This window comes from Cherax quadricarinatus, chromosome 24 (assembly GCF_038502225.1).
Source record: "Cherax quadricarinatus isolate ZL_2023a chromosome 24, ASM3850222v1, whole genome shotgun sequence".
Classification (NCBI taxonomy): domain Eukaryota; kingdom Metazoa; phylum Arthropoda; class Malacostraca; order Decapoda; family Parastacidae; genus Cherax; species Cherax quadricarinatus.
This window is the reverse complement of record NC_091315.1, coordinates 10745315-10771281: the sequence shown is the minus strand read 5'-3', so window position 1 is coordinate 10771281 and position 25967 is coordinate 10745315. Positions and strand designations below refer to the sequence as shown.

General features: G+C 41.3%; 1 protein-coding gene across 1 annotated transcript in view; it reads right to left on the bottom strand.

Moving 5' to 3' along the window:
- The window catches only part of CCT4 (chaperonin containing TCP1 subunit 4), a 96932-nt gene extending 71274 nt beyond the window's left edge, over window positions 1-25658 (bottom strand). Inside the window, exons 1-2 of the mRNA XM_070088171.1 lie at window positions 25406-25658; window positions 18427-18639 (exon numbers count right to left, since the gene is read on the bottom strand). Of these exons, the coding sequence (XP_069944272.1) occupies window positions 18427-18639; window positions 25406-25514 (322 nt within the window). The 5' untranslated portion in view covers window positions 25515-25658. The remainder of the gene's footprint in view (window positions 1-18426; window positions 18640-25405) is intronic.
- Between the last annotated feature and the right edge of the window lie 309 nt (window positions 25659-25967).

The following is a 25967-nucleotide window of genomic DNA, read 5'->3' as shown; positions in this document are numbered from 1 at the left end:
TTCTCAGTCATTAGCCGCCTCTTTGCAGTATATTTTCGTATGCTTTTTATGGTTGTATTGTCATTTTTTTGGACCCATTTGATAGAATGGAAGATATACAGTGGACCCCCACATACCGTTGGCATCACATAACGTTAAATCCGCATACCGATACATTTTATCGCTAAGATTTTGCCTCGCATACCGCTAAAAAACCCGCTCAATGCTATTCGTCCGAGACGCGTCTAATGTGCGGCCTGAGACAGCCTCACATGTTCCGCCGGTGACATCGTTTACCAGCCAGCCTCCACAGTAACATCCAAGCATACAATCGGAACATTTCGCATTATTAGTGTTTTTGGCGATTTTATCTGCAAAATAAGTGACGATGGGCCCCAAGAAAGCTTCTAGTGCCAACCCTACAGGAATAAGGGTGAGAATTACTATAGAGATGAAGAAAGAGATCATTGCTAAGTATGAAAGTGGAGTGCATGTCTCCGAGCTGGCCAGGTTGTACAGTAAACCCCAATCAACCATCGCTACTATTGTGTCCAAGAAAACGGCAATCAAGGAAGCTGTTCTTGCCAAAGGTTCAACTGTGTTTTCGAAACAGAGATCGCAAGTGATGGAAGATGTTGAGAGACTCTTATTGGTGTGGATAAATGAAAAACAGATAGCAGGAGATAGCATCTCTCAAGTGATCATAAGTGAAAAGGCTAGGAAGTTGCATCAGGATTTAATTAAAAAAATGCCTGCAACTAGTGATGATATGAGTGAATTTAAGGCCAGTAAAGGTTGGTTTGAGAGATTTAAGAAGCATAGTGGCATACATAGTGTGATAAGGCATGGTGAGGCTGCCAGTTCGGACCACAAAGCAGCTGAAAAATACGTGCAGGAATTCAAGGAGTACATAGACAGTGAAGGACTGAAACCTGAACAAGTGTTTAATTGTGATGAAACAAGCCTGTTTTGGAAGAAAATGCCAAGCAGGACCTACATTACTCAGGAGGAAAAGGCACTCCCAGGACATAAGCCTATGAAAGACAGCCTTACTCTGTTGATGTGTTCCAATGCTAGTGGTGATTGCAAAGTGAAGCCTTTATTAGTGTATCACTCAGAAACTCCCAGAGCGTTCAGGCAAAAGAATATCCTCAAGGCTAATTTGTGTGTGCTGTGGAGGGCAAACAGTAAGGCATGGGTCACTAGGGACTTTTTCAATGACTGGTTACACCAAGCATTTGCCCCCAATGTGAAAAATTACCTAACTGAAAAGAAATTAGTCCTTAAGTGCCTCCTGGTGTTAGACAATGCCCCTTCACCCCTACAGATGGGCAGACCCGATTTTAGGGGGGAATGGAGTTCTTTTAAGGTAAATTTTTTGCCCCCCAAAAACCCCACTCCTCCCTGCACCCCAAAGGGACCAGCAGGATTGAAAATTTAAAAAAAACTGCAAAAAACCCTCTTTTTTTTAAAAAGGGTTTTTGTAGTGCCCTCAAAAAACTAAAAACCGACTCTAAGAGATTTTTGGAGGGGCATTTAATATTCTAATTGTGTAAACCTTATAGGAAGATTTGGGGGGGAGGGATTTGGGGGGGACCTAACTCGTTTGGGAAGAAATTGGGCCAAAAATTGTAGCCCAAAAGGGGATTTTAAAGGGGGTTTGGGGCCCAAACCCGGGAACCAAAACGTTGAGGAATTTATTGGGCATTGGGAAAAGTCCCGGGGGGGCGGGGGGGAGATGTGGAAGAGTTGGTGGAGGAGGACAATGAAAAACCCAACCACTGATGAGCCCCGGATCATCTTCACGGTATGAGGCCAGACCTGAGGAAACTGCCGGAGGGGGGGGAGAGGGGAAATTTAAAAGCTGCCTACTAAAAAGATTGCTGAAATGGGGGAATGTTTAAAGTGAAAACCCTTTTTGATGAAAACCACCCTAACACAGCTATTGCAAGCCGGCTGGTGACTATTACACTGACAATGTTGTGAACCACTTTAGGAAAGTCATAAAGGAACGGGTACAGGCCTCAGGGAAAACATTTTGGAAAGCAAAAGAAGTCCAGTGACCTGGCTGGCCCTTTAAGTGGATTAAAAGAAAAAGGGGGGCAATTCAAAAAGGTTTAAACTTGTTTAATGGGGATTCCCCTAAAAACTAAGACTTCTCCCCCCCTCCCATCCCATCAATCATCACCAGATTTTTAAAAAGGGAAAGGGCATGTAACTGTGCAGTCTTTTTTAGTTTTGTGTAATTTAAAAAATTTCATGTGGTAAAAATTTTTTTTTAACTTTGGGGGGTTTTGATTGATTAATTTTTTTTCCATTATTTCATGGGGAAAATTCATTCCATAACGACACTTCGCATAACAATGGGGCCTTTAGGGAAAGGATTAATATCGTTTTGGGGGCCAAAGGGGGTTACAGAAATAGACATGATTTTGGGGGCTTTCTGATGAAAAGAATTTAAAATTTAGCTCAAAAAATAGCGGAAATGTTCGATTTTTCCAAGTTAAGAACCTGAAGTCGGGTTTGGTTTTAATTTTTTTTGTATTCTAACCCAACCACTCTGTAATCCGCAAAAATCAGTAATCCACAATTACAGGTCCCAATGATCCCGGGTTTGTGATGGAGGACCCCGTATAAGGGGCCCCTGAGAGTAAGTCAACCCCTAATGGTGGTGAAGAAAAAGCCGAGGGGGCGTGTTTTTTGGGGGCCCAAACCCATCAACATTGGAGGGGGTTTTAGAATCGCTGAATCACCGAAAAGGCCCCCTCTACCACCATCACTACCACCGCAAAACTATCACAACCCTAGCACCCCACCACCATCACTCCCCCTTACCACCATCCCCCACTGCAGCCCCCTCTACCCCTGTTTGCCCCTCCCACCATCGCTAGCACCCCACCACCATCGCTGCACCCCACCACCTTTGCTCCCCCCTCACCATATCACAATCCCCCTTCCCAAATCACCCCCCTCTACCACCATCCTCCACCCCCCCCCATCACTACCACCTCCCATCACTCCACCCCAACCACCCCCACCACCATCCTCACCTCTCCCCCATCACTAAACCCCCATCCACCCTCACCACACCCCCCCTCCAAACCTCCCTCCCCAAATCACCCCCCCCCATACTCCCCCCCCCCACCCTCCCCCCCCACCACCATCCTCCAAACCTCTCCACCACCAAAAACCCCTCTACCACCATCACCCCAACCCCACCACCATCACTCCCCCTCCCACCATCACCCACCCTCTACCACCATCACTCCCCCCTCCCACCATCACACCACACCGTCTCTTCCACCATCACTCCAAACCCTCACCACCTCCACACCCCCCCACCATCACTCCCCCCACCACCATCACTACCAACCTCTACCACCATCACCCAAACCTCACCATATCACAACTTTTCCCCACTACCACCCCCCTTTTTGATTTTCCAAAAATTTTTTTCTTAAATGGTGTTTCTCCATTTTTTACCAAAGGGCTGGCACGAAACTTTTTTTGGAGCAATGGTGACTTTTTGGGAAAAACACAAAACAATGGAATCTACAATGATCGGAATGTGATCATCACACCACTGATAAAAAAGGCCCCTGGGGGAATGGGGTGAGGTGGCTGGGGTTGGGGAGTTTCCCCGGGCGAACAATTTGCAGCAAGTTTTGAAAAAAAACGTAATTTTAAAAAATTCGACTATAGGGGCCTCGATTATCGGGGACCACTGATGAACTCCATTATAAATTTTTCCCAATTTCCTTTTTTCAAAATTATACCCAAGGGAAAATTTTTCCAAAAACCGGGGCCTTTTTTTACTTTAAATTTTTTTAAATTTCATGGATGACCCAAATTGTAGGGTCGGGGGAGAAGGATTGCAATTGTTTTTGGGAGGAACACTAAAAACCACTGGCCAAACAGGTCCTTATAAAAATGCCCCCTACCTAAAGATCCCGATTACTCCACCCCGACAAATAAAACCCAACCTCTCATTCATATATCAGCCCAAACTTTTTTTAAATTCCCCAAGGGCCCTACCTTGATCACCCTACTCAGAAGATTGTTCCACACTAAAACCTGTTAAAACCAGAAAACCATTTTTTTTAAACAAATTTTTCCCAACAATATTATTTCTAGTTTTTACCGGCTCGCCCCCTTTCAGTACTTTTAATATATCTTGTTTATGCCATACCCTTTTATCCCGAGATACTCCCTCATTTTCCCCCTCCGAAGGGATCATTATAAACGAAGCCTAAACCACAAACTATAAGCTCCCGAGGTAGGATTCAAGGCTTTTGTTATCTTTAAGGGGATTCCTTTTTACAGTAAATCATTTTACATTCTTTTTGTATGTTCTCCAATGAATCTATATCCATCCTGTAGAAGGGGCCAAAAAATGGGCCCTAATCTAAACCCTACTTGTGATGTAAGGTGAAAAAACTTTGTTTCTGTTTTATACTTTTTTAGATAAACCAAAATTTAGCCCTTTTTGTGCACACTTAGGCACTGCGTTTCTTTAGATTTCTGTTTACCAGACCCCGTCTTTTCATTCTGTATGTCAAGCCTTTTCTCACCCAGTTTTATAGCTAAGAGGGTTTTTTTCATTACCAGACTAGTATTTTTAATTTTTCCCTATTAAAAACCCTTCCATTTTCAACCAAAACTTAATTTTTCCCAAAACCTCCAGAAGTTCTTTGGATCCTCGAATGAATCATGGCTATTTTTTATCAGCAAAACCCCCTACTTGTAATTCCCTTTTCAGGGGCATTTCCCCTTTCGTCAACATGACCCAGGGGCCCAACAAAAAAAATATCTTTATGCTTTAAAGATGCGGGCGAGCCAAAATTGGGGGCGGGGACTAAGGGGTGATTTAAAATTGTATAGCCCAAAGCACTAAGGGGGCTGAGACAACCCCAAAAAGATGACACAGGAAGATGCAATACGGATAAATGCTGTAAGGATGGCATACAACAGAGAAAAAATTTTAAGATGTTGCCCCTTGTACGGCTGTCCCTGTGAATCCTAGCCCCGAAAACTTGACCCGGCCGGGAATGGCAAAAAAGATAAATGGTCAAGGAAGCAAACACCCAGACAGTTGGGGGCCAGCAAGGGAGGAGAAAAAAGACTTAAAGCTGAACTTTCCCCGGGGTAGGGAAAAGGAGATGCCATGTCATAGAAATGGAGGGAAGAACGACAAGAGCGAATGAAAGGAAAAAAGAAGGGAGAGTAAACAGGGGGGCGAACAAAAAGAATGTCTACTAATATCAGGACCATTTAAAAAGGATTTGGGGGATCATGAGGCTATAGTCCCGGCAATGGGCACCCCCACGGATTAGGATGGAACGTTTCGTAAGGCCCAGGGGGAAGAAAAGCACCAAGGAAAAACGAACCCTTTGGGATGAAGGGGGTTAACGAGGAGAGCGGGAAATGTGGGAATAGACTTACCAGATGGGGGGGACAGTTCCTGGGGGAATGAAACAGAAATCCCCCCGAAGGGACTCAGCACCAATGAAGCGAGATGGGGCTGAACCGAAACCCCTCCCCCATCATGCTAGAAAACAAAAACCGGAAAAACCTAAATCTGCCGAGCATCGGTGGAAAAAGGGGGGGCCCGGATACCCCCCAAAAACATACCCCCTTCCCCACCCCGAATAAAAGGTGCCCCAGAGATACCCCCCCCAAAGACCCCCAAAGCCCCGGGGATACCGAGGGGATCGACACCCCCGGCGACCCAGTTTCCAGGCAACCACGCCACCCAAGAACTCAAGAAGGGGATGGACCTCGCTTTCCCCACGGGAACCGCGCCGTGGAAAACCCCAAAGGCCAAAAAGGGGAAGGGCAAAGGGGGGGTGGGGGGGAGGAGGGGAAAGGAAAAAAGGGGGAGGGGGGGAGGATGGGAAGGGGAGGGAGATTGGGGAATTTTGGCTGGGGAAGAAGACACAGGTCTAATTCCTCAGCCCAAAGGCCTCTTCCCCACGCCGGAGCCCCCTTGAAGACTTTAAATCGTTAATAAGGTATGTGACTACCACCGCTTGTTTCCACCCAAACCGGCAATCAAAATTTAAAAAGTCAAAACCTCCAATGAAAATCAATATCCCTTTTTTTAATGATTTTATTTATTGTTTTATTCTGGGATTTCATTTTTTTCTTACTTTTTGTTGTTAGTACTGCATTTAAATTTGTGGTTTGGAGAAACACTGACAACAAAAAATTTTTTTTCCCCGAAATTTGGATCAAAACATTCAAGTGAGTGGGCGTGTCGGGTCTTTTGCGGAGGTTGTGTCGGGTGGAGGTGATATCCATACTATTATTTTTTTCCTTTTTAAACCCATACCCCTAACTAACCTGTTTAAAGTCCTAACAACACCTCAGCTGAGACAAAAAAACACCGCCCCGGATAAGTGCCCCTTTCCCCCACATGTTTTTTAAAAGGGTATTATAAAATGAAGGGATTATTACCCTTTAGGTTTGTCCAAAAATTAATACCAATTGTTTGATAACCATTTTTTTAAACCCCTCAAAAAATGACAAGGGGTCCCCCCCTTTTTCCAAAATGCTAATTTCCTTATTTCAACTAATCATTACCCCTACTTCATTGCCCATCACGGGCAGAAAAGAGGATTGATCCCCCCCCTTTTGATGTCAAGCCCAATATCCCCCATCCCACCCCCATAAAAGCAAACCCTTCCCCTACCCCTATCCTTAAACAAAGCCCAAACCCAAGAAATTCTCCAACCAAATTGAAATTTTTATATAAAATTTTGGGGTTTTCGATTAAATTTAATTTACAAAAAAAAATCTTTTATGACCCAAGTTCGTATTAGTGATTTTTTCATACTGATTTTGAAAAGTAATTAAAATTTTGGATTAGTAGTTAATTTGTTTTTGCCCTATACAGGGACCCCGTTCGGGTGGTTTTTCGCCAACTTGGGTTTTTGGCCGGTTTTTTGGCCCCGGACGGGTTAATTTGGGATCAGCCATTTGGGGGCGCCATCGCCAGATGGGGCCTTCAAACGTCTGGGTTGTTCTGGTAGTGAGGAAACTTTGTCATTCATCCAAAAATTTTAACTAATCCATTGTTTTGTGGTTTTTATCAGTACAACTGCAAAAACCCATGGGGAAAAAAAACTTTTCATAGTTTAAAACATCAATGTTTTTATGTTATTTTAATAAAAATTTAAACACTGGTACATTAAATGTCTTATTTTACGAATAAGTTAAAGACATTTCTATTAACCATCAATGATATTTTTTTAAAATTATACAGGGATTCCCAAACTTTTAATCCATTCTGAGGGGGCTCAACATTGGGGCAAATTATCGATTTAAATTTTTCCCCCCATAAGAAATAAGGGAAATAACCTCAGGTCTGGCCTCTTGCTGTTGAAGATGATCCAGCAGCTCATCAGTGGTTAGTGTGTCATTGTCCTCCTCCACCAACTCTTCCACATCCTCCCCACTAACCTCCAACCCCAAGGACTTCCCCAATGCCACAATGGATTCCTCAACTGGCATAGGATTCCCAGGGTTAGCCTCAAACCCTTCAAAATCCCTTTTGTCTACACATTCTGGCCACAGGTTCTTCCAAGCAGAGTTCAAGGTCCTCTTAGTCACTTCCTCCCAAGCCTTACCTATAATGTTTACACAATTGAGGATGCTAAAGTGATCTCTCCAAAACTCTCTTAGAGTCAATTGAGTTTCTGAGGTCACTACAAAGCACCTTTCAAACATAGCTTTTGTGCCGAGTTTTTTGAAGTTTGCAATGACCTGCTGGTCCATGGGCTGCAGTAGAGGAGTGGTATTAGGAGGCAAAAACTTGACCTTAATGAAGCTCATTTCCGCAGAAAGTTGCTATGCCACGTCTGAAGGATGACCAGGAACATTGTCTAATACCAGGGGGCACTTAAGGTCTAATTTCTTTTCAGTTAGGTAATCTTTCACATTGGGGGAAAATGCTTGGTGTAACCAGTCATAGAAAAAGTCCTTAGTGACCCATGCCTTACTGTTTGCCCTCCACAGCACACACAAATTAGCCTTGAGGACATTGTTTTTCCTGAACACTCTGGGAGTTTCAGAGTGATACACCAATAAAGGCTTCACTTTGCAATCACCACTAGCATTAGCACACATCAACAGAGTAAGCCTGTCTTTCATAGGCTTATGTCCTGGGAGTGCCTTTTCCTCCTGAGTAATGTAGGTCCTGCTTGGCAATTTCTTCCAAAACAGGCCTGTTTCGTCACAATTAAACACTTATTCAGGTTTCAGTCCTTCACTGTTTATGTATTCCTTGAATTCCTGCACATATTTTTCAGCTGCTTTGTGGTCCGAACTGGCAGCCTCACCATGCCTTATCACACTATGTATGCCACTACGCTTCTTAAATCTCTCAAACCAACCTTTGCTGGCCTTAAATTTACTCACATCACTAGATGCTGGCATTTTTCTAATTAAATCCTCATGCAACTTCCTAGCCTTTTCACATATGATCGCTTGAGAGATGCTATCTCCTGCTATCTGTTTTTCGTTTATCCACACCAATAACAGTCTCTCAACATCTTCTATCACTTGCGATCTCTGTTTCGAAAACAAAGTTGCACCTTTGGCAAGAACAGCTTCCTTGATTGCCGTTTTCTTGGCCACAATAGTAGCGATGGTTGATTGAGGTTTTGTGTACAACCTGGCCAGCTCGGAGACAAGCACTCCACTTTCATACTTAGCAATGATCTCTTTCTTCATATCCACAGTAATTCTCACCCTTTTTCCTGTAGGGTTGACACTAGAAGCTTTCTTGGGGCCCATGGTGACTTATTTTGCAGGTGCAATCACTAAAAAGGCTGTGATAATATGAAATGTTCTGACTGTATGCTTGGAAGTGACCGCGGTGGCTGGCTTATAAACACTGGCACCCACGGAACAAGTGAGGCGGGCTCAGGCCGCACGTGGACGCGTCTCGAACAAATCGCGTTGAGCGAGGTTTTTAGCACTAGCCAAGGCAAAATTTTTGTGTTAAAATGTATCGCTAGACGGATTTAACGTTATGCGATGCGTTCATTAGGAGAGGGTCCACTGTATAAGAAACACATTAACTATCATGAAGCATATAAACAAAGCACATAAACATGCAATGTTTATGTTATTGAGTGGAGAGTGGGATGGAGAGTAAACATTACGTTTTCTCTGATGCAGCGTTAGAGAAAACTGCGACTCTGGCGACTGGTGCAGTAACCGCCCTTCATATGCATTTGTTTACAATTCTTGGCATGAATTATTCATTGCTTCTCCCTTTCTTTATGATGGCATCTAAAGGTAGTTGTTAGAAATAATTAAACTCGGTGAACATGGTAATAATATGGCTGTGTAGTGTAATAATATGGCTGTGTATTGTAATATAGCTGTGTAGTGTAGCCCGGGGAGGGGGGGCTACATACGTGTACTGTACGTACATCTACTGCTACCTACACTGACTTCCTACAAATAAATACTACTTGCCTCTTGTCCTACATTAAGACTACAAATATGCATTTTAAAGTTAGTAATGAATGTACTGTAGCAGTAAATAACAGATTAAAGAGATGTGTGCAATGCGGACTAGGGTGCAAGCCATTGTAGAGAAACACCACCCTGACCAAACTGAAGCCATATCTGCAAAATGTTCAGTGACAAAACCCTGTCCCACTTCAGGGAAATCTTAAAGAGATGCCAGAAACAGACCTCTATGAACAGATTTGTTTTGAGACAGGGGTCCAGTGACTCAAGCTGGTCACTGTAGCATTAAAAGACAAAGAAGAGAAGTAACCCCAGAGAAGGCTTTGCTACCTAAAGTTTTTATGGACAGGAATTATCCTTCCAAACACTAACTCCTCTCTCTTTCCTCTTCCCTATCTTCCAGAAGACAGCATTAGCCTTCAATAGAGGTATGTAAAACTTACATAAATGTTTAAAAAATTATTTTTTTTTTGTGAATATTTTTGTCTGGAACGGATTAATTGCATTTTCATTAATTCTTATGGGAAATATTAATTCGGTTTTCGGCCATTTCGGTTATCAGCTGACCTTCTGGAACGGATTATGGCCAATAACCGAGGGTCCACTATATTTGTAATAACCTCCACAAATGTTACAGCAAACTTTTAGTAAAACTTCCAACAAATTGTTCTTACAAAAATTCCAGTAGTAGTTATAAGTACCAGTGGCTGTAAATTTAAGGCTGCTCAAAATGCTCAGCATAGCAGGGGCTTTGTGACAATAATGTCACCTTTTCCTGAATCAACTGCAAACCATACTTTGTTGAAATAAAGTATTATTTATTCAAAAGTTTAAATTTGCTGAACATACAAAATATTCATACTCTTGCAAGCTATGTCTACAAGACTTTTAACTTTAACCCAGAGCTTATATTCTATCTGGAAAGCACAATGAAACACATGGACACAATACGAGGAACAGGTATACACTATTCTATATGTACATCTTGACCTGTTCAAAAACTCCATACAAATAAAAGGCCCAAAAATCTGGAACTCAATGCCTAAAAATGCTAAAATATCTCCATCTGCCAACATCTTTACTAATACGTATTGTTACAAAGCACCTATTAAATCTCACATAAGTGTTATATATATTAGCTGTAACTTGTCATGCTGTAATTTCACCACCTCTATTTAATCACGCCATAAAATATAGATCATTGAACCAATGTATAAATACACCTACCATTCGACTTACGGCCTGCTCGACATACGTCCACTCGACTTACTACCGTGCATCTGGCAGCTGGGCTGGGTCGGCTGATGCACACCGCTGTACAATATTTGACGATACTCGCGGCGGCAATGCATCATGCAGGCAGCATCAGTTTGAGTAACCCTCCCCTATCAGCAGCATCATACTGTATTAACTAGATAGTAAATTTCGCCATGGCCCCTAAGATGAAGTCTGAATCTTGCACTGGAGATTGTGGCAAGAAAGGCTCTTACTCTCGAACTCTCTGTTTTCATTGTTGAACATATACCTGTCTGTATCTGTCTGCCTGTATATCTGTTTCTGTATCTGTGTGTTTATCTGTCTTTGTCTACCTGTGTCTGTCTGTCTTTCTGTCTACCTGTGTCTTTCTACCTGTATGTCTGTCTTTCTGTCTGTCTACCTGTGTGCGTGTCTTTCTGTCTACCTGTGTGTCTTTCTGTCTACCTGTGTGTGTCTGTCTACCTGTGTGTCTTTCTGTCTACCTGTGTCTGTCTTTCTCTCTACCTGTGTCTGTCTTTCTGTCTGTCTGCTTGTCTGTCTCAGAGCCATTCATTAAGAGTGTAATTGAAGACACCATATTAACCCTTTCAGAGTCCGTCCCATAGATCTACGGCTTCACGTTGAGTGTCCAAACTGTAGATCTACGCCAAAATTCTAGCGCCGTCAAATTTAGCGTGAAAGCGCTCATAGACCTACATGTGAGAGAACGGGTCTGCGTGGTGGGTGTGCGCCAAACAAAAAATCTAGGCGCCCGCACAGCATTGTGGGAACGCTGGTTCAGTTACCCTTGTTCACCATGCTTCGTCGCAAGTCAGCTCTCACTCCCCGGAAAATTGGGACTCTCCTCTTCCTATCTGATAGTTCTGACACTGATGGAAGTGGAAATGAAGACGAATTCTACGGCTTTGATCAGTTAGTGACCGAAAGGAATCACCAGGATATCGATAATAGTGCAGAAAACCCTGACGATCCTCAACCTTCTACCTCTGGTGTGGGCACTCGTGACTCATGGCCGGTTGTGCCTCAACACAAGAGAAAACTAATATTTTCACGTGGCCAGGCCTCTGACTTCAGTGATGATGATGATAGTGCCGTGGATTGTGATTTTATTGCTCTCGACGATCATTCGAGTAGTGATAGTGAGGAATCACGTTCGCCGCATGCGCTCGGGTAGTGTACCCTATGCTGTGCCCAGGGGACGGAGTACATCCCGTGGCCCTACACCAGTTTTAGGTAGTGATAGTGAGGATGATGTGGCTACACTTGGCATGGATAGACCACAGGCATCAGTGGATGGTGGTAGTGGTGATGGTAGTGGCACTGCCATGCGTGACTCACCAGCCCACGCTGGGACCCACACTGCCGACTCGTCAGTTCAAGGACAAAGCGGAGCGTCAGCCACCAGCCCACCACAACCACAACCACCCGCACAACCAGCCTATGATGTCCAGTATCCACCAGCAAACCGTATGTGGGATTGGCAGCAAAATCCCAATTTTGTTTCCAAGTCTCACCACTTTGATGACTCTCAAAGTGGAATTCTACCTACTTGTCCCCTTGGAACCACGGCCAATGAACTGGAATTCTTTGAATTATTCTTTGACCAGCCATTGATGGAAACTATTGTCAGGGAAAGTAATAAGTATTTTGAGTACACCATGGCAAATACGATCATATCACCATAGTCAAGACTACACAGGTGGAAAGAGACGACTGTTGCAGAAATGTACTGTATTTGCTTTTTGCAACAATAATGCTTATGCCTCATGTCTATAAGCATAATATAAAAGCATACTGGTCCACAGATCAGCTAATTTCTACCCCGGTCTTCAGTGAAATCATCCCAGTGAACAGGTTTATCTTACTCTTATGTATGTTGCACTTCTCTGACAAAACCAGGCCTGACAGAAGTGACAGGTTATATAAGATTAGAAATGTTTTCATGTATCTCAAACAAAAGTTCAGCATATACTTTTATCCATTCAAGAATGTTGTAATTGACTAGTCTTCGATTTTGTTCAAAGGTAGACTGTCATTCAAGCAGTATATACCGAGCAAGAGGAAACGCTTTGGTATAAAACTGTTTGTACTCTGTGACTGTGACAGTGGCCTGGTGTTGGATATTGTTGTATACACGGGAAGTAAAACATTGTAAGATACGAAGATGTTATTGGGTATCTCAGGTGATGTAGTGAGAAACACGATGGCACCTTATCTTGGTAAGGGGCATTCATTATATACCGATAACTGGTACACAAGCCCATTACTCAATGATTTCATGCGAGTGAACAAGACAGATGTGTGTGGCACAGTGCATTCTAATCGTAAACATATGCCCAGGCTCAACGCAGGTGCTCGTGGTGATGACGTGCAGGTGTTTACTGCCAATGACATCATGGCATTACGGTGGCATGACAAATGAGATGTCACATTGTTGACAACCATTCACCGTAATGAAATGCAAGACAGTGGCAAAGTTGATCGAGTGACTAATGAACGTATTCGAAAACCAGTGACAGTGATTGATTATACACAAAACATGCGCTTGGTTGACAAATGTGACATGTAGATTGGTTTTGTTGACTGTGTTCGTAAGAATTACAAGTGGTACATGAAACTTTTCTTCCATCTCATGGACATTTCAATGCTCAATGCATATAATATGTACCAAATAAAGACTGGCAACATACCACCGTATGGTGAATTTTGTTTGTCTGTTGTCAGACAACTCATAATGAAGTACCAGGTAAGAACACCTGCTATACAACAAGGTCCTCAAATTACTCAGGATATACCCAAGCGTTTGAGGAGGGAAGGTGATCATTTCATAATACAGCTTCCTTCAACTCAGAAGAAATTTGCTCAGAAGAGATGCATCGTCTGTGCACAAACAAAACGACGGCAAAAAAGACACAAAGACACTCGGTTTATGTGTGAGGAATGTGAGGTGCCTCTGTGCATGGTGCCTTGTTTCAAGGAGTTCCACAAGCTCCAGCAGTTCTAAAACCATGTCCAGTGATTGTAAATATGTAAATATATGATAGAACATTAGTACAGTGGACCCCCGATTAACGATATTTTTTCATTCCAGAAGTATGTTCAGGTGCCAGTACTAACCGAATTTGTTCCCATAAGGAATATTGTGAAGTAGATTAGTCCATTCAGACCCCCAAACATACACGTACAAATGCACTTATATAAATACACTTACATAATTGGTCACATTAGGAGGTGATCGTTAAGCGGGGGTCCACTGTATTATACAAGATTTGTGCATGTTTATTGTAATAAACAACAGTGGTAAACAATAATATGATAATAACTTTAGTGCGGTTATTGTGTTCAATACAGTGAGTTTATATATATACATTATATACAGTATTGGTCTCTCAGGCCCCAAATGTTAGTAGGAAAAGAAAAAAATTGGAAAAGAAAAGAAAAAACTATAAAAACCGCTAAATAATGTAATGCACATATGTGGAATTCGTCGATGTTGCCGCCACCACATCATTTTGGACAAACTTCTTGGCACTGTATCTCGGTAAGTACTGATCAGAAAATTTTTTCTTATTACCTTCACAAAAATATGCTCTTTAATTCTGTAAGAAACAATAATTTTTTTTTTTTTCAAAATTTCTTGGACACTGGAGCACCACTTCAGATTTTGGCCTTGGACCCTGAAGGGGTTAATAATGATAATTTATAAATAAATTTTAGCATACATACAGAGATACAAAAAAATACAGGTAAGAGGAGCATGCCAAAGCCACTTATATGCATAGCATTACGGGCTGGCTTAAAATTAACTTAAGATTAACTAAGCAATGATGAAATCAGTGATAAGACATTATTGTAAACAGATAACTATAAAATACAAATGAGTATTACAAAGACAGGTCATGTGGTTGCATGCATTGCTGTTCATTCAGGTAGTGTATTTAAAAAAAAAAAATAACAAAGTTAGGTTTAACATTTGTGTGATATAATTGTGAGTAACATTTAGGATATACAATTTATATGGTTCAGTTATTCAGTATTTATTTGGTTTTGAGTGAGTAAGTGAACTTTGAGAAGAGACTTGAATTTATAAACAGGTAGTGTTTCTTTTATATTTACAGGTAATGAATTCCTGATTTTAGGGCCTTTTATGTGCATTGAGTTTTTGCATAGCGTGAGATGGACACGAGGAACATCAAAGAGTGATCTGTGCCTTGTATTATGGTCATGTGTTCTGTTGAGGTTGACAAGGAGATGTTTGAGGGGAGGGTTAATATCAGAGTTAAGTGTTCTATGTATGTAATAAGTGCAATAATAAGTATGGATGTTTTGTATGGTGAGTAGGTTGAGTGTTTTGAATACTGGTGGAGTGTGCTGCCTGTAGTGAGAATTTATCATCATTCTAACTGCAGCCTTTTGTTGGGTAATTAGTGGTCTGAGATGGTTAATTGTTGTTGAGCCCCATGCACAAATTCCAAAGGTGAGATAGGGGTAAATAAGAGAGTGATAAAGGGCCAGGAGGGCTGACTGTGGAACATAGTACCGTATCTTCGATAGTATGCCTACAGTCTTGGAAATTTTCTTAGAAATTTGTTGTATATGTGTATGAAATTTGAGTCTATTATCGAGGTGGATTCCTAAGAATTTTCCCTCTGTTAGCTTTGTGATAGGTGATCCGTTTATCGTTATGTTAAGAGGTACATCACTGAGGCGCATTAAATGTGTATAAAACGTTAATACAGACATTTTGCTTAATCCATCTATGATTTTTTTTCAAAATTATATAATAAACATGCTACATAACATATAAATATATAAATTAACAAATATGAAATGTTCTGGTCAGCTTGACAGTAAACAAAAACCATTTGTGTCCGGGCTGGTAACAACAACAACAACAACGTTTGTTTACATAACACGTGAACCTTCTACTCTCTCATTTTCTCTCTCACTTATTCATTTAATCTTGTTTACTCACCTCTCACTCTATATTAACCCTTAAACTGTCCAAACGTAGATCTACGTTTTTTCAACATTTGAAAGTATATAAAAAAAAACAGCTTTTTTCTTTTTTTACATTTGAAAACGTGTAAAAAAACTTTGATCAACATTTTTTTTTTGTTATATTTGAAAATATGTTAAAAAATGTAGATCTACTTTTGGAGCACTACGCATGTGAACGTAGATCTGTCTGGACAGTTTAAGGGTTAAGACAACAGATATTTTAAGGTAAGTAATGAGTGGACACATTATATTATAGTTTAATAATATTATTATTAATATTAGTACATATGAATTATTGTAATAATAATAATTTTTTTTTTTTTTTTTCAACAAGTCGGTCGTCTCCCACCGAGGCAGGGTGACCCAAAAAAGAAAGAAAATCCCCAAAAAGAAAATACTTTCATCATCATTCAACACTTTCACCACACTCACACATTATCACTGCTTTTGCAGAGGTGCTCAGAATACAACAGTTTAGAAGCATATACGTATAAAGTTACACAACATATCATTATTATTATTATTAATTTAGGGCACTGGAGCACAGATCCACTGTATAGCACTTTGTCTGGAGTTTTTGGGTTATCCTAGGTAATTTATACTATGTATGATAACTTTACTTACATGTACCTGACAGAGAGAGAGAAAGAGAGACAGAGATAGAGAGATAGATAGAGAGAGAGAGATAGAGAGAGAGAGAGAGATACAGAGAGAGATACTGAGAGATATACAGAGAGAGAGAGATACAGAGATATACAGAGAGAGAGAGAGATACAGAGAGATAGATACAGAGAGATACAGAGAGAGATAGAGAGATAGAGAGAGATGGAGAGAGAGAGAGAGATACAGAGAGAGAGAGATACAGATAGATACACAGAGAGAGAGATACAGAGAGATAGAGAGAGATACAGAGAGATAGAGAGATAGAGAGAGATAGAGAGATACAGAGAGATACAGAGAGATACAGAGAGATACAGAGAGATACAGAGAGGGAGAGAGATACAGAGATACACAGAGAGAGAGAGAGAGAGAGAGAGAGAGAGAGAGAGAGAGAGAGATACAGAGAGAGATACAGAGAGAGATACAGAGAGAGATACAGAGATAGAGATACAGAGAGATACAGATACAGAGAGAGAGATAGAGAGATACAGAGAGATACAGAGCGAGAGATACAGAGCGAGAGATACAGAGAGATACAGAGCGAGAGATACAGAGCGAGAGATACAGAGAGAGAGATACAGAGAGATACAGAGAGAGAGATAGAGAGAGAGAGATACAGACAGATACAGAGAGATACAGATAGATACAGAGAGAGACAGATAGATACAGAGAGAGATACAGTTACAGAGAGAGAGATACAGATACAGAGAGAGATGGAGATAAACCATACCCCGGCCGGGATTGAACCCACGGTCAGAGTCTCAAAACTCCAGCCCATCGCGTTAGCCACTAGACCAGCTAGCCACAATAAGATTCGTCCAACTAGGTATATTTCTACACCATAGGAAGGTTAGCACAGGCAATCGTGTCATTACGATTTCGTGAGTCATGTTGACGGCAGTGAAGGGACTTGAGCTAGAGTTGGTCACGGCCATGCTAGCTAGAGATTCGTCTGTAAAAACTTGCATTTGTGGTCACAGTGGTGCCTGTGCTAACCTTCCTATGGTGTAGAAATATACCTAGTTGGACGAATCTTATTGTGGCTAGCTGGTCTAGTGGCTAACGCGACGGGCTGGAGTTTTGAGACTCTCTGACCGCGGGTTCAATCCCGGCCGGGGTATGGTTTGTTTGCAATCGTGTCATTACGATTTCGTGAGTCAAGATGGAGAGTATAGAGTATAGGTTATACTACATTCTGACACGGTGACACTACCAGTGGTATTCTCCCATTCCACTGTGTCGACAATACATAAAGATAACAGTAACATATGATACTGTATGCGATGTAAAATTTACAATACAGTTCACTACCATGTATACATTATATAAAGTACATAAACAATTAAAATATAACAAAAGTAAATTATGGTAAAAAGAATGAAATAATGATTGTACATTACAGTATTATGTAGGTAGTTTATATAGGAAAGGTTTGACTTTATGTCCTACCCAGCATGTCGGCAATTTTCAAAGGTTCGACTTACGTCCATTTTGACTTACGACCGGTTGGTCGGAACCAAGCTTGGTAGTAAGTTGGATGGTATCTGTACTAAGTAATTCTCTATAAAGTGACCTTTTATTTACAACCTGTCTCACTGTAGCGAACAACACAATTTGTCTTAAATAATGTGCTAGGTCTAGACTTTGATACGCAAGCCTTATGAGCAGTTTGCAAGAAATGCACTGCAGAATTAGTCACTTCCTTTTGTGGCCATTTTTGTATCAAATTTTGTATATCTACTGTAATCTTTTTCAGGCTCATGAGTAATAATTTTTTTCCTTAATTTTCTAAAGTTAATACTGAAGAAAACTAAAATATGCCATTAAGAAATAATGCATATGGGCTGCAATATTTCAAGTAACTCTCTCCTAGTCATATACATATGAAGTTCCATAAACAGTGCTACTTTGTTTTCCTCAAGCTATATTACTATGCTTTATCTTTTAAGATAAAGCATAGTAATATAGCTGAGGAAAGTAATATAGCTACAAGATTTTATGAATAAACTGGCTCTACAGTTAAAAATATTAAGATATGTATTTTACCTGCCAAGATGACTACAGTTGTAGTACCATCTCCAGCCTCAGCATCCTGTGCTTGTGAGAGTTCAACAAGCATCTTAGCAGCTGGGTGAAGCACTTTCATCTGCTTTAAAATGGTTGCACCATCATTTGTAATTGTGACTTCACCCTTCCCATCTTGGATCATCTTATCCATGCCTCTTGGGCCAAGGGAAGTTTTGATGGCATCAGCCACAGCTGCAATAGAAATTGGAGACAAAACTAAATAATGAATACATATTCCTCCTAAAATCATAGTACAGTGGACCCTTGACATTCGATACAAATCCGTTCCTGAGAGCTATCGAATGTCGAAAATATCGAAAGTTGAATTAATTTTCCCCATAAGAAATAATGGAAATCAAATTAATCTGTGCAAGTCACCCAAAAGTATGAAAAAAAAATTTTACCACATGAAATATTAAGTTTAATGCAATAAAATAATTACAATAACAGCAATAATTATACATTAATAACAACAGAATAATTGACACTTACCTTTAATGAAGATCTGGTGATGATTGATGGGATGGGAGGAGGGGAGAGTCAAGGTTGTTACTGTTTAGAAGGGGAATCCCCTTCCATTAGGACTTGAGGTAGCAAGTCCTTTTCTGGGGTTACTTCCCTTCTTTTAATGCCACTAGGACCAGCTTGAGTCACTGTACTTCTGTCGCACAACATATCTGTCCATAGAGGCCTGTACCTCTCGCTCCTTTATGACTTTCCTAAAGTGGTTCACAACATTGTCAGTGTACAGGTTGCCAACACGGCTTGCAGTAGCGGTGTCAGGGTGATTTTCATCAAAAAAGGTTTGCACTTCAAGCCACTTTCCACACGTTTCCTTAATCTTTGAAGTAGGCAACTTCAATTTCTCTATCCCCTCCTCTGAAGCAGTTTCCTCAGGTCTGGCCTCTTGCTGTTGAAGATGATCTAGCAGCTCATCAGCGGTTAGTTCGTCACTGTCCTCCTCCTCCTCCAACTCTTCCACATCCTCCCCACTAACCTCCAACCCCAAGGACTTCCCCAATGCCACAATGGATTCCTCAACTGGCATAGGATTCTCAGGGTTAGCCTCAAACCCTTCAAAATCCCTTTTGTCTACACATTCTGGCCACAGTTTTTTCCAAGCAGAGTTCAAGGTCCTCTTAGTCACTTCCTCCCAAGCCTTACCTATAAGGTTTATGCAACTGAGGATATTAAAGTGATCCTTCCAAAACTCTTTTAGTCAGTAGAGTTTATGTGGTCACTACAAAGCACTTTTGAAATGTAACTTTTGTGTACAGTTTCTTGAAGTTGGAAATGACCTGCTGGTCCATGGGCTGCAGGAGAGGAGTGGTATTAGGAGGCAAAAACTTCACCTTAATGAAGCTCATGTCTGCAGAAAGTCGCTCTGCCACGTCTGAAGGATGACCAGGGGCATTGTCTAATACCAGGAGGCACTTAAGGTCTAATTTTTTTTCAGTTAGGTAATTTTTCACAGTGGGGGCAAATGCATGGTGTAACCAGTCATAGAAAAAGTCCCTAGTGACCCATGCCTTACTGTTTGCCCTCCACAGCACACACAAATTAGCCTTAAGGACATTCTTTTGCCTGAACACTCTGGGAGTTTCAGAGTGATACACCAATAAAGGCTTCACTTTGCAATCACCACTAGCATTGGCACACATTAACAGAGTAAGCCTGTCTTTCAGAGACTTATGTCCTGGGAGTGCCTTTTCCTCCCGAGTAATGTAGGTCCTGCTCGGCAATTTCTTCCAAAACAGGCCTGTTTCGTCACAGTTAAACACTTGTTCAGGTTTCAATCCTTCAGCCTCTATGTACTCCTTGAATTCATGCACATATTTTTCAGCCGCTTTGTGGTTCAAACTGGCAGCTTCACCATGCCTTATCACACTATGTATGCCACTATGATTCTTAATCTTTCAAACCAACCTTTGCTTGCCTTAAAGTCAGTCACATCAGCACTAGTTGCAGGCAATTTCTTTACCAAATCATCATGCAACTGCCTAGCCTTTTCACAAAAGATCGCTTGAGAGATGCTATCTCCTGCTATCTGTTTTTCATTTATCCACACCAATAACAGTCTCTCAACATCTTCTAACACTAGCGATCTCTGTTTCGAAAACAAAGTTGCACCTTTTGCAACAACAGCTTCCTTGATTGCCATTTTCCTGCTCACTATAGTAGAGATGGTTGATTGGGGTTTACTTTACAACCTGGCCAGCTCCGACACACGCACTCCACTTTCATACTTTGTAATTATCTCTTTCATTTCAATAGTCATTAGCTCCTTTTTTCTCGAAGGCTTGGCACTAGAAGCTTTCTTGGGGCCCATGGTTACTTATTTTGCAGAAACAAGCACCAAAAAAAGTGATATGGAATGTACCGAATGTATCCTTAGATGCGCACACACTGGCTGGCTTGTAAACACTGGCACACGGTGCAGTTCAGGCCACACGTGGACACGTCTCGTGCGAAACGAGACAAATCCCATCGAATGTCAGATTTATCGAATGTCGATGCCATCGAATGTTGGGGGTCCACTGTATTTCAACAATTACCATTAATTCATATTTGCACAGTTACTGTAGTTATCAAAGCTAACACCTTGAGTAGCTTTAAAAATAGGGTAAATAAAAATATATACTGTATACATGAGTGAGAGCATGGGCCAGCAGGCTTACTGTAGTCAGTGGTCCTCCATTATGTTCTTATGTAAAGTTATACATACAAGATGAGTGTTTAGCCTTTATTTGTATCAGCTCTTATTTGTATTGTAATAGAAGCACTAACCCAATAGGGGTCAAACAATGAGGCAACCATCACATTATATGGTGTGCATAGGTTGATGTGGTTGTAGACGAGGTTGATACAATTTAATGTGGACAAATTTAAGGTTCTAATAATGTAGATCTTGAAACAAGTGGAATTCAAAACAGATTAGGAGGTCTAGTTAGCACAAGTTGAAAACCAAGACAATAATGCACAAGTATTCACAATAAAACTAATAGGGTTTTTGTATAAAGAAGCATCAATACAGTGGTCCCTCAATAATCGTCCATAATCCATTCCTGGAAGTGGGACTATTATCAAAATGGACGATTTACGAATCAATTTTCCCCATAAGAAATAATGTAAATTCCATTAATCTGTTCCTGACACCCAGAAGTATTAAAACAAAAAATTTTTTTTACATGAAATATAGATATAATACATAAACAATACAGTGGCACATGATGAATTAAACATTAACAGAATAACACTTGCCTTTATTGGCGATTCTTCTTTGTGTATGGAAGACTGGAGAAGGAGACTGATTGGATGAATTACTGTTTGGAAGGGGAATCCCCTTCCATCAACACCTCAGGTACCAATTGCTTTTCTGGGATTACTTCTCTTCTCTGTTTCTTAATGCCACTAGGACCACCTTGAGAGTCACTGGAGTCCTGTCTCGCAAAAAAAACTGTCCAGAGAGCTCTGTTTCTGGTGTCTCTTTAAAACTTCCCTAAAATGGGCCAAGACTCTGTCACTGTACAAGTTGCCGATATGGCTTGCAACATCCTTCTCCTACCCCACATTTCAAAAATCTTCTTAAATTCTGAAGAAGGCACCTTCCTCCATCTCTCTTCCTCCTCCTCTGCAGCAAGATTCTGAGCTGCGATCTGTTGCTGTTCCTGCTGAAGCTCTTGCAACTCCTCAGTGGTTAGCTCTTCATTGTGGTCCTCCACCAACTCTTCCACATCCTCCAAACCCCATGGAAGTCCCCAGTGCCACAATGGATTTAACAACTGACATAGGCTCATCAGGGTCAGCCCCAAACCCTTCAAAATCCCTCTTGTGAACACAATCTGGCCACAATTTTCTCCAAGCATTGTTCAAAGTCCTGGTAGTCACTCCCTTCCAAGCCTTACCTATAAGGTTTACGCAATGGAGAATACTGAAATGTTCTTTCCAAAAATCTCGTAGGGTCAAGTGAGTGTCTGAGGTCACATTCAAGCATTTTTCAAACATTGCTTTGGTGTAGAGTTTTTTAAAGCTTGCAATGACCTGCTGGTCCATGGGCTGGAGGAGAAGAGTGGTATTCGGGGGCAAGAACTTTACTGTGATGAACCCAAACTCCTTCAGAATTAGGTCATCCAAGTTTGGAGGGTGAGCAGGTGCATTGTTCATTACTAGGAGGCACTTGAGATCCAATTTCTTTCCCAGGAGGTAATTCTTCACACTAGGGCCAAACACTTCATTGAACCACTGTACAAAAATTTCCCTCGTGACCCATGCCTTACTATTAGATTTCCAAAACACACACAATTTACTCTTCATAACATTGTTTTTCCTGAACACTCTGGGATTTTCAGAATGGTACACTAGTAATGGCTTCACTTTGAAATCCCCACTAGCATTAGCACAGAACATGAGCGTCAGCCTGTCTTTCATAGGCTTGTGTCCTGGCAGCGCCTTTTCTTCCTGAGTAATGTAGGTCCTCTTTGGCATTTTCTTCCAAAAGAGGCCTGTTTCATCACAATTGAACACTTGTTCAGGTTTCAGTCCTTCAGCCTCTGTGTACTCCTAGAATTCATGCACACATTTTTCAGCCGCCTTGTGGTCCGAACTGGCAGCCTCACCATGCCTTACCACACTGTATGCCAGTACGCTTCTTAAATCTCTCAAACCAGCCTTTGCTGGCCTTAAATTCACTCACATCATCACTAGTTGCAGGCAATTTCTTTACCAAATCGTCATGCAACTGCCTAGCCTTTTCACAAATAAGCGACGTCATAAGACTATCTCCTGCTAATTGTTTCTCATTTATCCACACCAATAACAACTTCTCAACATCTTCAAGTACTGGTGATCTCATTTTTGTCAGCATATATACCCCCTTTGCAACAACAGCATCCATGATTTCCTTTTTCTTGGCTATGATGTACGGGATTTGTTATACATCCTGGCCAGTTCGCCCACACGTACACCACTATCATATTGTTCAATTATGTTTTTCTTAAATTCAATCGTATTTCTCACCTTCTTTACCAAAGGCTTGGCACTAGGAGCTTTCTTTGGAGCCATGGTAGCTTATTTAGCACTTAAATAACTTGCAAGCACTAAAATAAATGAAATATGAAATATTTCGCTGGAGCACGTGAGGGGACCGTCGCTCACTGGTAAACAATGGCACACTGGCTGGGAAGGAAAGGCCGAGGCAGCTGGAGGCGGCTCAGACCATGAGTACGCCTCCGGGACGAAGGACTATTAGCGAGTTACCGGACCATTTCCCGAGTCAATGTTTTGACGAAAAAACAGGACTATTTCCGAAATGGACGACTTTCAGACCGGACGATTATTGAGGGACCACTGTAATAGGAGACCTCACACAATACTTCAACTTTATATATCTTTGGTAAGGCTTCATTTAGATTATACATCTCACTTCCCGTCCCAAGAGAACTATCCAGGGAAAGCTGAAAAAGTTTATCCCATGTATCCAAAGCCTTTCCTATAAAGACAGGCACTAAATTTGCAGCATAAAAATGTAGAACTGCGTATGGGGTATATGATTAAGTGTCACTCTGCCTCGGTAGGAAATGGCCAATGTGTTAAAAACAGGAATAAAGGACAAACATGCTGAAAGTACATAACCAAGATAGAGCAACAGATTCAACTTGGACAAATTTAGATTACATGTATTATTATTACTACATTCTAAACTCATAGGAGCTCGGTAAGCAATGCTCTTGCCTCACGGTGTCTGTGGTTCAATCCCTATCTGGATGGAAACATTGGGCGTGTTTCCTTACACCTTCTGTCCCTGTTTACCTAGCAGTAAGTAGGTACCTGAGTGTTAGTTAACTGCTGAAGGTCACATCCTGGGGGACAAGATTGAAGGACCCCAGTGAAAATAAAACAGTCTCTCAATGATGCACCGGCTGTCTTGAGTTATCCTGGGTGGCTAACCCTCCAGGTTAAAAATCTAAACAAATCTTATCTTACAGAAAGAATATTATTATAATAATCAAAAAGAAGCACTAAACCACAAGAGCTATACAGCACAGAAAGAATAAAGGAATGTATTGATTTGGCAATTTAGTCATAGACGAATGGAATTATCTTCTAGATAGCATCATTGAGGCATCTTTAAATATAGGTTTGATGGGTATACAAGTGAGTGGGTGTGGGGGCGAGTTGGGTTTATCCAGCATGGGTCAATAGGCCTACTGCAGTGCTTCATCATTCTTAATAATAATAATAATATAATATCTTTATTTACTACAAGTACATGTACAAGGTATACAGTCCTAGCTGACAACAATGACATACTACTATATATAAAGCCGCTTGTTATGCTCAGCATGTCGGGCAATTTAGGTCAGTGTCCCAGGATGCGACCCACACCAGTCAACTAACACCCAGGTACCCATTTTACTGATGGGGAACATAGACAACAGGTGGAAAGAAACACGCCCAATGTTTCCACTCTGGCTGGGAATCGAACCCAGACCCTCGCCGTGTGAAGCGAGTGTTAGCCACCAGGCCACCAGAGCCTGCATATAATTATGCGCTAAACTCTTAAGGATCATACAGTCCTGGAGGAATGAGTCAATCTCATTATATCTGAAGATACAAATATAAATCCTTATTTAAAAAATTACTGTATAAGACACTCAATCTTAAAAACCCATAGGATTCATAGCATTTTGGGCGGGGTAGCCTCAATTCCTTGCATCAAAAGCCTTTTACCAGCAATGTTATTTACTTTACTTTAATCAGAATGAAGCACTAAACCTGTAGGGGTCGTGAGGCTCCTGTGATATAAGAGCCATTCTGGTTCAATCTAAGAAAAATAAATAAAAGCAGAGTTCCAGAGACCAAGGGCCCTTCACCAGCATCAAGACACCTTTTTAAGAAGTTCCATGTAAAATAATAAAAGGCTGACATCACAAAGTAAATATCAATAGTTATGACTAACCTTTGGCAGCAACTATATTACTATTCCTGATCTGAGCGGGTTTCTCCTTGTCTTTAAATTCTGATTTACTCTGCCTCTTCATGGACGCAGGAGCCATTTTCATCGACATGCTGTGTATTCACCGCTGCAGCTTCCTTTTCACTACCACGATATAAATAATGTACGAGGTGAGATGAGGAGTGTAGTGAATATTAGTGCAGGTGAGGGCGGCGGCGGCGGCGGCAGTGTGACGGTCACTGCAGCATGGCGTCGGCTGCTCTCACACACACACTCGTCTAACTCACAACAAAGTGTCGTTTATGTTCTATTGAACTTATTTTCTTACCTAGAAGTGTCATATGTTTTATATATATTTTATTTTCTTACATTTAGTGCCATTTATAGTCTATATAACTTATTGTCTTACCTATAAGTGCCGTACATTCTATGTAGCTTACGTTCAGGGGTCAATGCCCCCACGGCCCGGTCTGAGACCAGGCCTCATGGTGGATCAGGGCCTGATCACCCAGGCTGTTACTGTTGGCCGCACGTAAACCGACGTACGAACAACAGGTGCCTGTCC